Source organism: Chelon labrosus (genome assembly GCF_963514085.1).
Source record: "Chelon labrosus genome assembly, chromosome: 19".
Classification (NCBI taxonomy): Eukaryota; Metazoa; Chordata; class Actinopteri; order Mugiliformes; family Mugilidae; genus Chelon; species Chelon labrosus.
In genome coordinates this window covers 9029464-9044875 of record NC_140352.1, presented here as the reverse complement: position 1 = coordinate 9044875, position 15412 = coordinate 9029464, and the positions used below count along the sequence as shown (strand labels likewise).

At 41.3% G+C, this 15412-nt stretch overlaps 1 protein-coding gene and 1 long non-coding RNA gene across 2 annotated transcripts; one reads left to right on the top strand and one right to left on the bottom strand.

The window, feature by feature from the left end:
- Window positions 1-91: 91 nt before the first annotated feature.
- On the bottom strand, window positions 92-15039 carry LOC311503936 (glutamate dehydrogenase, mitochondrial-like). Its single transcript, XM_084566864.1, has 5 exons — window positions 14731-15039; window positions 14376-14513; window positions 13798-14271; window positions 11476-11567; window positions 92-107 (listed from the first exon to the last, which is right to left on the bottom strand). Exons 1-3 carry the CDS (start codon window positions 14839-14841, stop codon window positions 14155-14157), a joined length of 366 nt encoding a protein of 121 aa, XP_084422990.1. The 5' UTR covers window positions 14842-15039; the 3' UTR covers window positions 92-107; window positions 11476-11567; window positions 13798-14154.
- LOC311503942 lies at window positions 11627-13804 on the top strand. The gene is made up of 3 exons (XR_014699610.1): window positions 11627-11835; window positions 11998-12170; window positions 12838-13804. It is a non-coding gene; the product is annotated as an uncharacterized lncRNA (long non-coding RNA).
- Window positions 15040-15412: the final 373 nt, after the last annotated feature.

Genomic DNA, 15412 nt, shown 5'->3' with positions numbered 1-15412 from the left:
CCTTTGAGAGCAGACCTCTTTCTGTGTCCTGTGTGATCACTTACCCGGGCAGATCTCTCCATGGTGTAGGCCAAACCAGAGTGAACAATGTCCTTCTCAGAGGCACCCTGCAAATGAAGATGGTATTTTAACCACACAACAGAACTCAGAGGAACACTTCTGACTGTGGTTGTAATTTGGTTAAGCCTCCAGGACCCAAGAGGTTTCAGCTTGTGACCCTGCCTGATGTGGAACTCCACCGTGTGATACACGTCAAATTTGCTAGAGATCAATTGTTTCTTCTAACCAGCACTAGTCTGACCATGGATATGTGTATGACGGTGATTGTTACTCACAGCAACTCTGGCCTGGAAGTCAGCAGTACATGCGTTTATGGATGGGTTGTTTGGTTTCAGAAATCACCGTATTCCAGTTTACTTCAAACCAGGAAACACACTTAGGCAAAGACTGGTCCACCCAAAAGACAAAACACCCAGGCAAAAACAGAGTAATGTGGTGTACGCTGTGCAGTGAGGAGTGTACAGATTTGTACACTGGGGAAACCAAACAACCCATCCATAAATGCATGTACCAACACAGGAGAGCCAGCTCATCAGGAAACGATTCAGCGGTCCACCTACGCCTGAAGGACAAAGGGCACTCCTTTGAAGATAACAACGTCCAAATCTTAGCCAGAGAAGACCGGTGGTTTGAAAGAGGAGTAAAGGAAGCCATCTATGTCAGGCTGGAAAAACCTTCACTGAACAGAGGAGGTGGACTGAGATTTAATCTGCCATTCATTTACAATACAGTTTTAACTTCTGTCCCCAAGAAGTTTCAGTCTCATTCACACCTTGACACTGGAGACTCTGACGGACAAGAGTCGTTAGAGAACCATTCATAGGGAAGAGGACAGGGACAAAACAGTCCCCCCTCAGTACAGGTAAGTACCCAGTCGTTAAGGGAAATTAGCTGCACCAGTTTCTGGTTATTAGCATAACAAGCAAGTTTTTTCAGGAGGAGTTCCTATTTAAACCTCAGACTTCCCACCAGTCCACCAGAACTGAAGAAGCTACTCGGATGAGTGGTGAAACGTCTTGTGAAAAAAACTCTACAAGTCCAGTTGCCTTTTTTGAACCTTTTTTGAAAAATAGACAAGTCTTGCAAAACCAGTGAAGAGCAAGAATATAAGGCTGTATTTTCTAATCTGGTCAAAACTGACTGTAACTCATAAACACCTGAGATGGTGCTCTGTCTGAAAAGTTACTGCAGCTGTCAGATAAATGTGGTGTCTTTTCCCTCTGAAATGCAAAACTCTTTAGTTATTAATATCCACTCTTGCAAAAACTACAAAACTATCTGTGGAGTGTGTCTTCAATGGCAGTTTTTATTTTCATTCTTTCTCTCAGTGTCGATGTCTGAAAGCCACAAGTTAGAACAAGACGATGCAGAAAATATGTCAAAATAAAAGAGACACTAAAATGAAAAATTGGATTTAAGGAGTTAAAATGTTCACTAAAGAAACATCTTGGTTGTTTTTTAGTATTTGTGAAATTGGTTTGGGCGGCACAGTGGCGAGGTGGTTAGCAATGATGCCTCACAGCAAGAAGGTCACCGGTTTGAATCCATGGGCCGGCTGGCCTTTCTGTGTGGAGTTTGCATGTTCTCCCTGTGTCTGCGTGGGTTCTCTCCGGGTACTCCGGCTTCCTCCGACCATCCAAAGACATGCTCATTAGGTTAATTGGTGATTCTAAATTGGCCGTAGGTGTGCTGTGAGTGTGAATGGTTGTCTGTCTCTGTGTTAGCCCTGCGATGGACTGGCGACCTGTCCAGGGTGTACCCCTGCCTCTCGCCCGATGACAGCTGGGATAGGCTCCAGCAGACCCCCGTGACCCTTAACAGGACTAAACGGGTATAGAAGATGAATGAATGAATGAAATTGGTTTGAACATTAGTCAGTCACCTATTTAACACATTTATTCAAAGAAAGAATCACAAAGCCTAAAAAAAGTCAGTCAAATGAGTCAGATCAAAATAGTAACTGAACAACCCTACTACAGTAGTCACATATGAAGTATGAAAATATATGAAACTATATACACTGCCTGGCCACAAAAAAAAGTCGCCACCTGGATTTGACTAAGCAAATAGGCGCGTGCCTCCTATTGGATAATTACTGTATGGGTGATTATCTTTCCCCTGAAAACAAGTTATTTGACCCCAACTGATGCAATGAGTAGCTTCTCATTTCTTCAACAACCATGTCTAAAGACACATCCTGTGATTGTGGAAAAGATGTTAGTCTGTGTGAGCAGAGAAAACAAGTAGATTGTAGAAACTACTAAAACTGTGTTAAGAACTGTCCAACGCATTATTAAAAACTGGAAGGATACCGGAGAACCATTGTCTTCATGGAAGAAATGTGGTCGAAAAATAATCCTGATTGATCGTGATCAGCGATCACTTAAATGTTTGGTGAAATCAAATGGAAGAAAAACAACGGTAGAACTCAGGGCTATGTTTAATAGTGAAAGTAAGACATTTCCACATGTACAATGTGAAGAGAACTCAAGGGATTGGGACCGAACAGCTATGTAGTCTTAAGAAAACCACTAATCAGTGAGGCTAACTGGGGAAAAAAGGCTTCAATTTGCTAGGGAGCATAAAGATTGGACTCTGGAGCAATGGAAGAAGGTCATGTGGTCTGATGAGTCCAGATTTACCCTGTTCCAGAGTGATGGGGGCATCAGGGTAAGAAGAGAGGCAGATGAAGTGATGCACCCATCATGCCTAGTGTCTACTGTACAAGCCTGTGGGGGCAGTGCTATAATCTGGGGTTGCTGCAGTTGCTCAGGTCTAGGTTCAGCAACATTATGTTGCCCAAAGAATGAGGTCAGCTGACTACCTGAATATACTGAATGACCAGGTTATTCCATCAATGGATTTTTTTCTTTCCTGATGTTTACGGGCATATTCCAAGATGACAATGTCAGGATTCATGGGGCTCAGATTGTGTCCTGTGCTTCTGTTTTCCATGCAGCTCCACACTGAATTCCATAGGATCACCAATCAAAATCTACCATTTTCTTTCTTTGCTGCACTTGACAAATATACTCCTCAGCTGTTAAAACTCTACAATAAGAGGAAGACTGGAAGTTTTGATGAGAAGATGGAAGAAGTTTTGATGGCATATGAGGAATAGGTAGCAATATTTTTAGTGCATTACATTGATGGTGAATGTGAACAGCAGACCCTAACACCCCCCTATGCATATCTTGTGTTTGTTTATTCGACAAGAACGACATCACTGCAGCTAGACCATCAGAGGTCTTCAAAACTTTTTTTCTGAAAACTTCATTAATAGGTTTAATAAAAACTAAGCAGAGAGGAGTAAACTCTTTTTAGAGCTGTGAACATTGAAATGTTGTGTATTCAATGATTAGTGTTCAGAATTCAACTAAATAAACTGTTTAAGTTGTCTTAAAATGTGGATTTTTTACTTTGTGTTAATACGACTTGAAAGGTTTAAGGCAATCGGTTTCCTCAAATTAATTGAGTAGCCACAACAGAGTTTGAAGTTGCCACAGCTAGAATGTAATAATTTGCTTAAATAGAAAAAACTGAGTCAGTTCAACTTAAGTGGTAACATTTGTATGAAGAAGATAATCCAATGAGTTTATTGGACATTAGCTAACCTGCTGTTGCCCCCGTCCAATTCAAATGATGTACGGCAGTTTGGATATGCAAAGGTTTTCGCACCTCTCTTGAGTGACCTAAAAACTCTGGAAGACTCCGGTGTCTACATCGAAACAAACACAAGGTTTTCAAGTAATGCATAACTACAAAAATGTACTGAAAACATTGGCAGAGAGACACCAAAACATGATGCCATTCTATTTGTCATCTCCAAGATTTCTCAAGCCACCACTACAGACTTCAAAAGTGGAGTCTGTCTAAGAAAAACCTTAATTCGTCCCACAATGGGGACCCCACAATGGGGTTGCAGTTTGCAACAGCATGCAGAAATGACAGAGATTCATTCATCTTCTATACCCGTTTAGTCCTGTTAAGGGTCACGGGGGTCTGCTGGAGCCTATCCCAGCTGTCATCGGGCAAGAGGCAGGGGTACACCCTGGACAGGTCGCCAGTCCATCGCAGGGCCACACACAGAGAGACAGACAACCATTCACACTCACATGCACACCTACGGCCAATTTAGAATCACCAATTAACCTAATGAGCATGTCTTTGGACGGTGGGAGGAAGCCGGAGTACCCGGAGAGAACCCACGCAGACACAGGGAGAACATGCAAACTCCACACAGAGAGGCCAGCCGGCCCATGGATTCGAACCGGTGACCTTCTTGCTGTCAGGCATCAGTGCTAACCACCTCGCCACTGTGCCGCCCAAATGACAGAGATATAATAAATTATAGATATATTGCACATATTAGGAGTGCTTGTTGTAGAGCCTAACAGCAACAGGAAGGAAAGACCTTCTGTATCTTTCCTTACTGTAAACAGTGAAATGGGAAAATAACCCAGCGCGCGGAAAGGACTGAAAGTAGGTCTCAAAATGTATTTTTAGAAACAGCGGTGGAAGCTGCTGACCTGACACTCCCGGGAATGTTATGTCAGTGAACAGCAAGGGCGTCAGCAAATGACAACTATCAGAAAACGCACAAGAAAACGTTTATCTGACTTAACATCACATTCACTAGCGAGACCACATCTCAGAATGTACAAAGAAGTTTATTTGAACCTGTAGGGGTAAGGGATGAAGGGATGAAGGGATGAGGGTGTTGAGGGGATGGAATGAAGAATGGTATAGAGACTGATGTCGGTCCTCTAAAGTCTGGATGTAGGAACCTGGGGAGTGAGATTCAGGGTGGGGGCATATCTCCGGAGGCGTCTTGCAATGAGATTGTAAAGGAGAAGAAAGAACAGAGGGAGTAGGGGGGTGGACGTGCCTATATAGGCGACTAACTGAGGCGTGGACTTGTTCCTGAACCTATGTTATATAACTTCATCTGTTATATTAATAACTGCAGTGAAACCCATTCATATATTGATTGTTTTTTTTTTTCATTAATATTATTAAAATGCATTGCTTCATCATTTAGGAGTAAGAGTTTCACGCACGGATGAATGCAAATCGTAAAAAGTCGTAATGCGCACGTTAGAAGATAGATGGGTCAACAGGGGAAACATAATCTTTCTAATTGTTCCCTTCACTCTGCAGGTAGTAAGACAAAGGAGCGAGTTGTGTCATCAGTAAACACAGGTAAGAAAAGCTTTATTTTCATTTATTTTTTTGTTGAGTTATGGGTTGTTGCGAAGAGAGACAGCAAAGGATGGTGGGTGACGACCACTGAGCTACAGGTGCACACCTAAAAAAAAGCTGCATGTTTTAGCCCCAAAACATGAAATAAAATCTCCTCTTCTGGATGAGAACAGGGGAGAATCAGGAACAAAACCAGCATCTAAATTCTGAATTTTTAGAGACTCCGCTCTGGTTTTCAGAAACATTGTGTGGAGATGCTCGATTTAGGTGTCAGTAAGACTCCAAGTAAAGATGTTCCCCAGTTCCAGACGGCTCCACAGGGAAGAAGGGTTCAAGGTGTCTCACTTAACCAAGCAGCTATTCTTCATCCAATCATCAAGTCTTTTCTCTTGTAAAACTGGTTGAAAACATTTCTGATGAAGCAGAAATCTTATCTTGGTGCTACTAAATTACATCTCAGTGGGAAATGTTTTACTTTGTACTCTGCTGCTGTATTTACCTGACAGTTAAAAGTCATTTTACAATTTAAGGTTTTGTCATAAAGAGGTAAGACTCAAGATTTGGCTTAAACTTCCCAGTGGATACAGGTAGAACTAAACATAAGTCGATAAGTCAGTTAAAGGCACCTGAACGCATCGTCTGTGATGTGTTTTTCAAGATCAGACACAATGGCCTAAATGATCAGGCCTAAATAGCCTAAATCAGTCAACGATGTTTTATAGTCACACACAACAGTCACACGAAACAGCTTCACTTACTGTAAGTAATGCAGGACTTTTACTAATGCAGTGTTTTTATATTATGGTATTAGTACATGAACGATCTGAATACTTCCTCCATCACTTTTAGCAAATTGATCACATTCACATGTGATTATTTTTATGACAAAATTACAAATAACTTTGTTGTTGAATGAAGTATAGTTTTATTTTTTAGTTTGTTAACAGCTACAAAGACAAAGGATATTAAAAGGCTCTCCCTGAGTTCTCCTTAACTTTCAAAGCAAGATGTGAAACTGAATGCTAAATGAACATGGCAGATGTCCGATCATAAGTCAGTGGTACGTAAATGTGGTCAGAAATCAGGTGTGCTCAGCCCAGACCACGTGGTCGGGGCATGTGTGTGTTCTCACCTGTACTTGGGATCAGATCTCTGAGGACTCATGTTTATAGCTGGTCTGAACAGGGCCTTACTGGGTCTTTTGTGGCATCTTTGGGTTCAGTTTGCAAGTATGAGTCCATTACAGTTTGGCAATGATGGCACCAGACATATGGAGATTTTATGCTTTTTTTCTGAAGTGGTTCCAAACACGATTCTTTTAGTCGTTACAAGAGAAAATTACTTCAAGGGCAAAAGCCACTCTGTCTGTTTTGGCAAATGCACGTCTGTTTAGCTCCACATCTCAGTTTAAGAGCATCAAGATCACAAACCAACCCGTGTGCAGTGTCGTGTTTCAGTCCAGCTACTAACCGTCCTCCGCTCTCGTCGTCTCAGTGGCCAACAGGACCGTGGATCAGGCCAACATCGTTGGAGACACAGCGGTTGCCGGGGCCAACGAAGTGTCACAGGCGACAGTGGAGGGAGTCGAGAATGTCGCCGCGTCGACCGGGATGGTCAACCAGGTCAGTTGCCGTGGTAACTTTGGGCTGCACCAACACCTTCCACAGGTTTCGCCAGGTTTCATTCATTAATACTGAAGCCTTCAAGTAGAAGCTGTGAAGTCGAACAGCACAAAAACCTAAAGACTGGAAAACTTGATTTAGGAAACGCAAATACATTATGAAAAGAGAAGCTGCCGGAATTCTTTCCATTTTCTATATGACTAAATTACAATATATTTACTCAGCATCCATCATCGTCGTCATTATGAATACCACAAAAGGAGGCTGCTCATGTGGACTCTCGCCGTCAACAGTGTATACAAGACACAATTCAAATGCGGCACATATCTAGACAAGAACACACAGCTGAGAGGGAAAAACATTTTCATCGCCAAAAAAATTAAAAGATTTACCAGAAGAAACGCAGATTAAAGTAGTTTTAGTTCTGGCTGAAGGTGATATGGAGTGATCTTTAACAGCTAGTCTGATATCAGCCACTAGATGAAGGCATTTCCTGCTTGAAAACATGCGAAGGAGCTGCAGCATACTGAAGACACTGGATTTGTGATCGATCAATCTTTATTTATAAAGCACTTTAAAAAACAACACAGCAGGCCAAAGTGCTGTACACAGACATGAGAATAGATAAAATACTTAAAAAAAAAAAATTGAAACAAGATTAAAATCGTAAAAACCAATCAAACAATAAGAACCAACATTTCATGCTGAGTTAAAAGCCAAAGAGAAAAAATGTGTTTTAAGAGAGAATCTAAAATGAGGAAGACCGTCGGCCTGCCTGATGTTTAAAGGCAAGTTGTTCCACAATTTGGGGGCCAGCAACTGCAAAGGCTCGGGCACCTCTCATCTTTCTGTTTGTCTTTGGGACAACCAACATGTGCAATACAGCACCTTGAATTACTGTAAAATTAATTTTAAAATTTTAAAATTGCTTAAAACTGATTTCTCGATTCTGAACAAACGGGATTCGGCAACTAATGGCTGCCATCCACTGACGATGGATGCTCAAGCTAAAATAGAAGCAAAATAATCCAAGCCCCCCCCCCCCCCCCCCCCCCCCCCCAAAAAAAAAGTTAAGTATTCAAAGTTTAATAACATAAAAACAAGGCGAAATCTGCACTGGAAGCTGAGAAAGAATTCTCGTTTTTTTAATAATTATTCATCCTGCTTGTTTTTTGAACTAATTAAACAGCCATTCATAATGTCATTAAAAACTGATAAAATCCATTTGTTTATTTTATCTTATTAGTAATTTTTTACTTTGAACCATGAGTATTTGAGTCATAAAAGTTGTATTATTCTAATTATTCTCCTTCTCTCTGCTGGATGTTAGATGTTCTTACATGTAACATTTGTGTCTTTTGTGCATGTCTCTTTAATAGTGTGTTGGCTCTTCTGTCATAATACCGTCGCAGTGCTTCTGTGTTGTGTACTGTCGCCGTGTTGTGTGCATTATTTTATTTTATTTTATTTTTTTGTCGTTGTTGTTTACGTTGTTTGTGTCTGATTTGTGTTTCCCTGATAGGAGGAGCCCGTATACGAGGTGCCTGTTGGACAGAGCAGTGTGGGGGTCATAGGTCATCCAGGGGTGGGCTGGGGTGAAGGAAAAAAAAACAGAGGGGGATTATACTGCATGCTGATTTGTTAGCACAGTCGCGGCGTGCAATAAGTGTGCTGAATTTATTGCATTGGCGTTTATTAGCTATTAACACAAGAGTGAGCATCAGGAGGAGAAAACGAGAAACAGAAGCTGATTTGTAAATTAAATGTTGAGCTCGTGGGATCATCGGATGAGAGCTAGCATCACATAGCAAGACTTTATTCCGCCATAAAAATAATATAGTTCTTAGTCTGAATGTTGCAGACTGCATTTTCCTCTTAGATGCTCACTATCGTATGTGGTTTAGGCAACAATGATACTAATAATATCCATTTCTAACCATGCAGCTCCTCTGTGTAGGGTTAAGTGACATATCATAGAAGCCCTCAGTATAAATAAATTCATAGCATGCGCCAAAATAGCTTCTAGCACTGCTCACGGCCCGTGCAACAGAAACCTGGCAGGTGAAGGTTTTCCACTCTGTAAAGCTGTAATGAACAAACCAACCCTTCAGGAAGGCTTACGCATGATAGTCAGACTTGATCAACTGCATAGCATGTTTGTCTTTATTCGCTTTATTACATCAGAGCTGGAGAAAAACAAAGGCTAGATAGCCACTGGCACTCGAGGCCCTCCACTCTGCCGTCACCTCATCCTTTCATCCCTTGCAGAGAAAAAACACTGCAGCTGTCTTTGGTATGTACTTTATTGTCTTTGTGGTTTTCTCTTTCCGCAGGGAGAGTACGGAGGAATGGAGCAGGGCGGGGAAGGAGGAGAGGTAAGTAAACAGGTTAAGTAGAAATAATGGATGACACGTCAGGCTATGGCGGCATTAAAGTTCATTGTTCTCAGAAGTGAAACCTGATAATTTAATAACTAACATGTTTATTTAAACACTGTGCTTTGTGGTGTGGTATCTGCATTATGAATTATTTATTCCGCTATGTAAATGAAAGATACGATTTACTACATTAGCTTTATGTGACAGCTGATTACAGATGAAAATGATCCAGCTTTATATAAAGAGTATATTTCTAAATCACAATAGACAGATGATTTAAAGAAATCAAAGTTTCTCCAGGTCGTGCAAAAGTTTTTTTTCTTACTGTCATTTTTGTTCTGTCCATGTCTGTTCTCTGCACCGTAGAAAGTAAAAAAAAAAAATTCATTTAATTTTTTTTTGTCTCAGGATCTGGCAAAACTTTCTCTCATGTTTCTCAAAATCTTGGAAAAGTACAGCATTTTATTGTTACCATAGTTTTTTCCTCAGTCTCCAAGTCTTTTCCTTGGTTCTGTTGGAATTCCCTGACATTTGTCTGAATGAAAAACTCAGAGATCTTGGAAAAATAATAATTCAACCGACTTTATTTTTCTCTTTGTTTCCTCTTTTTGTTTCCTGTTGTAAAAATCAAATATCCACACAAAACAATTTTTGAGCCGTCATTTGTGACACAAACTTGAGTGCATTTGTACCAAGTAAAATTCAATCAAGCCAAAATTCAATAGACAGAGTCTTGCAAAACCAAGACGGGGCAGTATTTCAATTAAATCTGGTCAAAAATAAGTGTAACTCATAAACACCTGAGATGGTGCTCTGTCTGAAAAGTTGCTGTCAGATAAATGTGGTGTCACGAAAACTACAAAATTATCTGTGGAGTGCGTCTTCAATGGCACTTTTTATTTTCATTCCTTCTTTCATTCAAGTATTCCACTACTAATCTGGGTTTCCATCTATTCCCCCTTTCCAGGGGTATTAGTCATCTTCAGGACCTTCTCGTCCTCTCCAGCAGCCCCTCGCCTTTCCTCTCGCCTCGCTGTACCAGACTCCAGATGTTCAACATATTTTTTTGTGACTTTACGGAACCAAAATCAACTAAAACAGACTCTTCCGGATGCTGCACCTCAGCCCCTCTCTCTCTTTCTCTCGCACCTCTTTGCCCCGTCGCTACCTGACGCCTCCCGCTGTAACAGCCCCCTGCCACCTGCCCTCGCCCCCTTTTCCTCCCCTCCAATTTCTTGCAGCCTGTAGCTTCTCCTCCACTGCCCGCCCTTCCCCTGCCTCACCCGCGTGTTAGTGTCGTCCTGATATGAACCCCCCGATGTTGTTGTCACCCCGCCCCGATCTCACACACAAACGCACACATTCACACAAACAAAAAAGAACAAAAAAAAGAGTCACACCTTGCACATGCATGAGTAACTCACATACAGTACATTCAGTAAATGCACCACACAATGGGCAAATGAGTGACTGTTCGAAAATGGAGTTCTAGGTGTGTTCATACAGTTAAGCCTCTACATTCCTCATGAGTAACAATAGCATCACTGTGTGACTGAAGCAGGGCATGTGAAGGTGCGCGAGCTGCAGTCAGTGTCTCCATGTTAGCTCGTAATATGTGTGTGCATGATGCGTAGCTGCCGTCGTGTGAAACAAATCTCCAGAGGCTTGCGCGGGGGGAATCGTCCGCCGAAGACAGATGCGACTCTGTGGCGTTTGCCGTAGTTAGTTCCATTAGACTGCATGAAACAGATGTGTAGAATGACTTGTCACGTGTTGTTAACCATAGTAGCAGTAGCAGCTGCCCGGTGGAGCTTGGTATGGCTTAGTGTGTGTGTGTGTGTTCGCCTCAGCATTTAGAAACAAGGTTATTACACTGGAAGCAATACACAGTGCGCATTTAGCTCAGCTGTTAGCGGCTTGAATTGTGTCAATGTGATGCATGAGAACGGAAGAGACGTTTCAAAATCAGTGAGATCATATTGACTATGAATTAATTAACAGAGACTAAGGAACACTTCTGACTGTGGTTGTAATTTGGTTAAGCCTCCAGGACCCAAGAGGTTTCATATGTATTCTCTGGCACACAACTTGTGACCCTGTCTGATGTGGGACTCTACAGTGTGATACATGTCAAATTTGCTAGAGATTACTTGTTTCTTCTAACCAGCACTAGTCTGACCATGGATATGTGTATGACAGTGATTGTTACTCACAGCAACTCTGGCCTGGAAGTCAGCAGTAGGTACGATGGGGATGGGTCCTCCCTGCTTGCCAAACTTCCTCTCTAAACTTTCCTGTACAGACACTGGACAGGATAACAATGGAAAAGGAGAAATAAGGTCAGCTATAAATACCAGAGATAACTCGCGTGATAGCTCGATTAGTTAAACTGGTTTTACAACGTGGCACCGATTATTTACCGTATATGGTGAATAATTATTCTGCCACTCTATGATTGGCTGTGTGAGAACAACACAAATAGTATAAATGAAAAGAGAGAGATGCTGTCAATACTCTTGGACAGAACTCCTTACTGAGCATCATCACCAACACTGCCTGAACTACTAAACTGAGTAAGATTGCATCTATTTAACTTTCCTACAAATTCTCATTAACTGAACTTTTTGTACTTAACAAACACGTTATCTGGGACATAAAACAGTAGGGAAACTGGAACTAAGCAAGGTTTGAAAGATGTGTCTGGTTCTGATCCGAGTTTTGTTTTATTCCTTCAGGAAGCAGCTGTGGGATCATACACCTTGACATGGCGCAACGTGCAGCACCAGGGGAACGCGAAACACTAGAGGAAGGCGCAGCACCAGAGGAACGTGCAGCACCAGAGGAAGGCGCAGCACCAGAGGAAGGCCCAGCACCAGAGGAAGGCCCAGCACCAGCGCAACCCGCCCCTGTAAGTAGTGAGACCATTTACCTAAAAAAGGACATATTCTAATGTGTTCTGTAGAAAGTAGCTCATTAAGGGAGTCAGATCCTGAACTGGCATCCTGGGAGTGAAGAGTCTATAGGCTTTTGTTAACTTTCGTTAATGACCACAGTTCAACATAAATGTATATAATTTTACATCCTTTAAGACTAGTTATAGAATTACACTATAATCACTGTCAATGCAGAAGCTACAACTGACTTTCTTTGATAAAATATCACATGCCTGTATTTATTCATAAATTGTTCTTTTGTTTCTTCGCAAGGTCAGATTAGCAGTAGCTATCATGAGTTATTTTTGGTTAAATGATTAACTGCATATTATTGAAGGTTTCAGATATGAGACCATTCCCATATTTGACCAAATTAAACCATTATTTCTCCTACATTTACTTTCCTTGTGATACAAGCATGTCTCATTTTCATAACTAACCTTAGTACATCAAACATTTATTAAAATGATTTACAAACTGCCACTCCAGCCTGGTGTGCTAGTTTGATAGATAGACTGGATGTGTGTGAGGAAGATGACATCACATTTAGATGTGAACAAGGGCTTCAGAAAACTAACCCTATATGTTTTTGTCAACTAAAGGTAGGATGCCAATTTATGTGTTTCTTTTGTTTCCTTGTAGGTGCCTAAACAGGCTAACAGGAACAAAGGTGATTGCAAAGCAAAAAAAACCCCAAACAAAGCAACAAGAACCAAGACAATAAGGGAGTGTCCAGAAACTCTCTTTGAAGTTTCACAAGGACGAGGTACTAAATATGTGTTTTACACACCAAGGGCAGACCAATGGAACGAAGAACTTTCCAATGATAAGTCTACTAAAGTTACAAAGATCTACAAAATCATCAGGCCAGAGTGCAACTTTAGGGTGGCTCATAATGGGGACTGTGAGATAAGTGAGATAAAAGATGCAGCAAAAAATAAGGACGAGGTTCAAATGCTCTTTGAAAAAATTAAGGACAGTCTCTCAAATAGACGTGTCCCAGAGACTCCAGACTTAGACAACAGTCATTCAGTGATGCAGGAAATGGGAGCTGCAACACTGAATGACAACAGTCATGACAACAGTCATTCAGTGACACAGAAAATGGAAGCTGCGTTGCAGGAAATGAGCGCGTCCCTAACCCTAACCCTGACCCTAACCCAACCTGGTCAGTCGAAGGAGTAGCTCCGAGATTAACTCTTCTCAGTTCTTGCCAGAACCCCTCATGTCAGGCCCCACCCCCACTTCAATTCCTGTCACTTTCATGAGGCAAAATACCTTTAGGTAGATTGAAAAATGGAGCAAGAATTACTGGATTTAGATCTATAAAAACTTTATGGATCAATACAGAGGGTATATTATTTTTTCTGTTTGATGGATAAACTGGGTTGTAAAAATGCCTAATGTCTGGTTCATGTCTGTTGAGCTGTCATTGGGTGAAAGGTGGACTATCATGGGGCAAGAGACAGTATAATATCTGGTTGTGGTTTGAGGTTTTTCTTTACACTTCAAAAAAAAATCTACTTCAGGTGTTTCTGGTTTGTTGTGATTATGTCATAAGAGTACTGGCACTGGGGAATCACAGAGCAGTCTTGTACTCACTGAGCAGGTGGTAGTTTGAGTCTCTCTCGTATTTGAAGGTCAGTCTTCTATAACTGACATGGTTGAGATTCTTCAGCCACTCGAAATAAGATACCGTCACACCACCAGCATTCAGGTATCGGCCTGTTTGTAACGATCTTCACTGCTCTGTTTGTAGAAATGTCTTGTTAAATGTACTGCAACAATGATTTGATTAAAACATTACAATAACACTCTTGATGTGTGCTTGTCATATTTAAAAATATCACAAAACTGGTTGAGCTCATTACCTTAAACTGAGCTGAAGGATAAACTCTAAATAATGTTGAATAAAGTTTAAATTCCACTTCATATCTGAATGCAAAACGTGCATCCATCCTAATAGTAAAAAGGAACGTTGTAGCCGTGTGTGTGCTTAATAACCATGACGTTGTTCTCCAGGAAAATCTTGTCAGCATCTGGAGTGGTGGGACCGTTGGCACCTTCTGCAATGATCTGGAGAAAATGAAAGAAATAAAAAGACACTTCATGACAGCGACCCAGCTGCCTTGAATCCAAAAGACAACCTCAATCACAGCACTTTTTGTGAGTCAAAGTACCCTGGCCTTGATCCTGGGGGCGTTGTGACGTGTGAGCTGCTTTTCTCCGGCCGCAGGGATCAGGATGTGGCAGTCTGCTTCCAAAATGTTCCCTTCATAGGGCTTTGCTCCTGGGAAGCCCACAATGGTGCCGTGTTGCTGCAGAAAGTGCAGAGAAAATATCAGAATGTTTCAGAGGGAGTAAAATATAGAAGCATCTATATTCACTGAATATTAGTGAGTGACATGAGCCTGAATCTGGACAGCAAAAAGAAGAACGATCACAGAGGGATAAAGAGATAAGAAGAAAACTTTAAATGAAGAAAGATTAAAAGGATAAAAGAAAAGAGACAGGAGAAGACAGATGTGCTGGTACCAGTTTGTAGTCCTCCAGCTGTTTGGGGTCAATGCCCTCTGGATTGTAGATGGCTCCATCAATCTCACTGATGCCCACACACTTGGCCCTGAACCTGTGCAGGTACCTCATGGAGTGGAGACCCACATTACCAAAGCTCTGAGAAAAGTCACAGCAAGATTAGAACTACCACAGTCCAACAACTAACCCAACCAAGAAGTACAGTGTGTTCAGCTTCATGCAATCACATCCTCTGGTGCCATCATGTGGCCAGTTTACGTTATAACATTATCCTCATAAAACTGATGTGTGTCCTGAAAAGAGACTGTGAAAGAGATGCTATTTATTCTCTTTGCTCTAAACTGCAACTCCATGTTAGTCAATGGGCAACACTAAATAAATAACTCTGATTAATTTAAATCAGTCTAACAGCACCACAAACTACATTCTCCACAATGATCATACAGTTGATTTACCACCTTTCTGCATAAACTGGACCTTAGAACAGTCATGAAACTTTAGTGCAGGATTGTTATGGCAATACATATGTTTTCACCAGTGTACCCAATGAACTTGTCATGTTTTATGTGAACTTGTCTGTATTTGTAATGCCTTTGCTCCCCCTACTGGTGTTTAAGAGTAACTCATTATTTACTTATTTAGTTCCAGCCTTTGTTCTGATAGGTAGATTTAGTCACATGAC

Bases quoted from the DNA above. Each gene is read 5' to 3' on its own strand.
- LOC311503936 (XM_084566864.1), bottom strand. From the start codon at position 14,841: ATGAGGTACCTGCACAGGTTCAGGGCCAAGTGTGTGGGCATCAGTGAG. The intron at 14,514-14,730 runs GTACCAGCACAT...CACTTTCTGCAG, and splicing joins AGCTGGAGGACTACAAACTG to CAACACGGCACCATTGTGGG. The intron at 14,272-14,375 runs GTACTTTGACTC...CATTTTCTCCAG, and splicing joins CCCCCAGGATCAAGGCCAGG to ATCATTGCAGAAGGTGCCAA.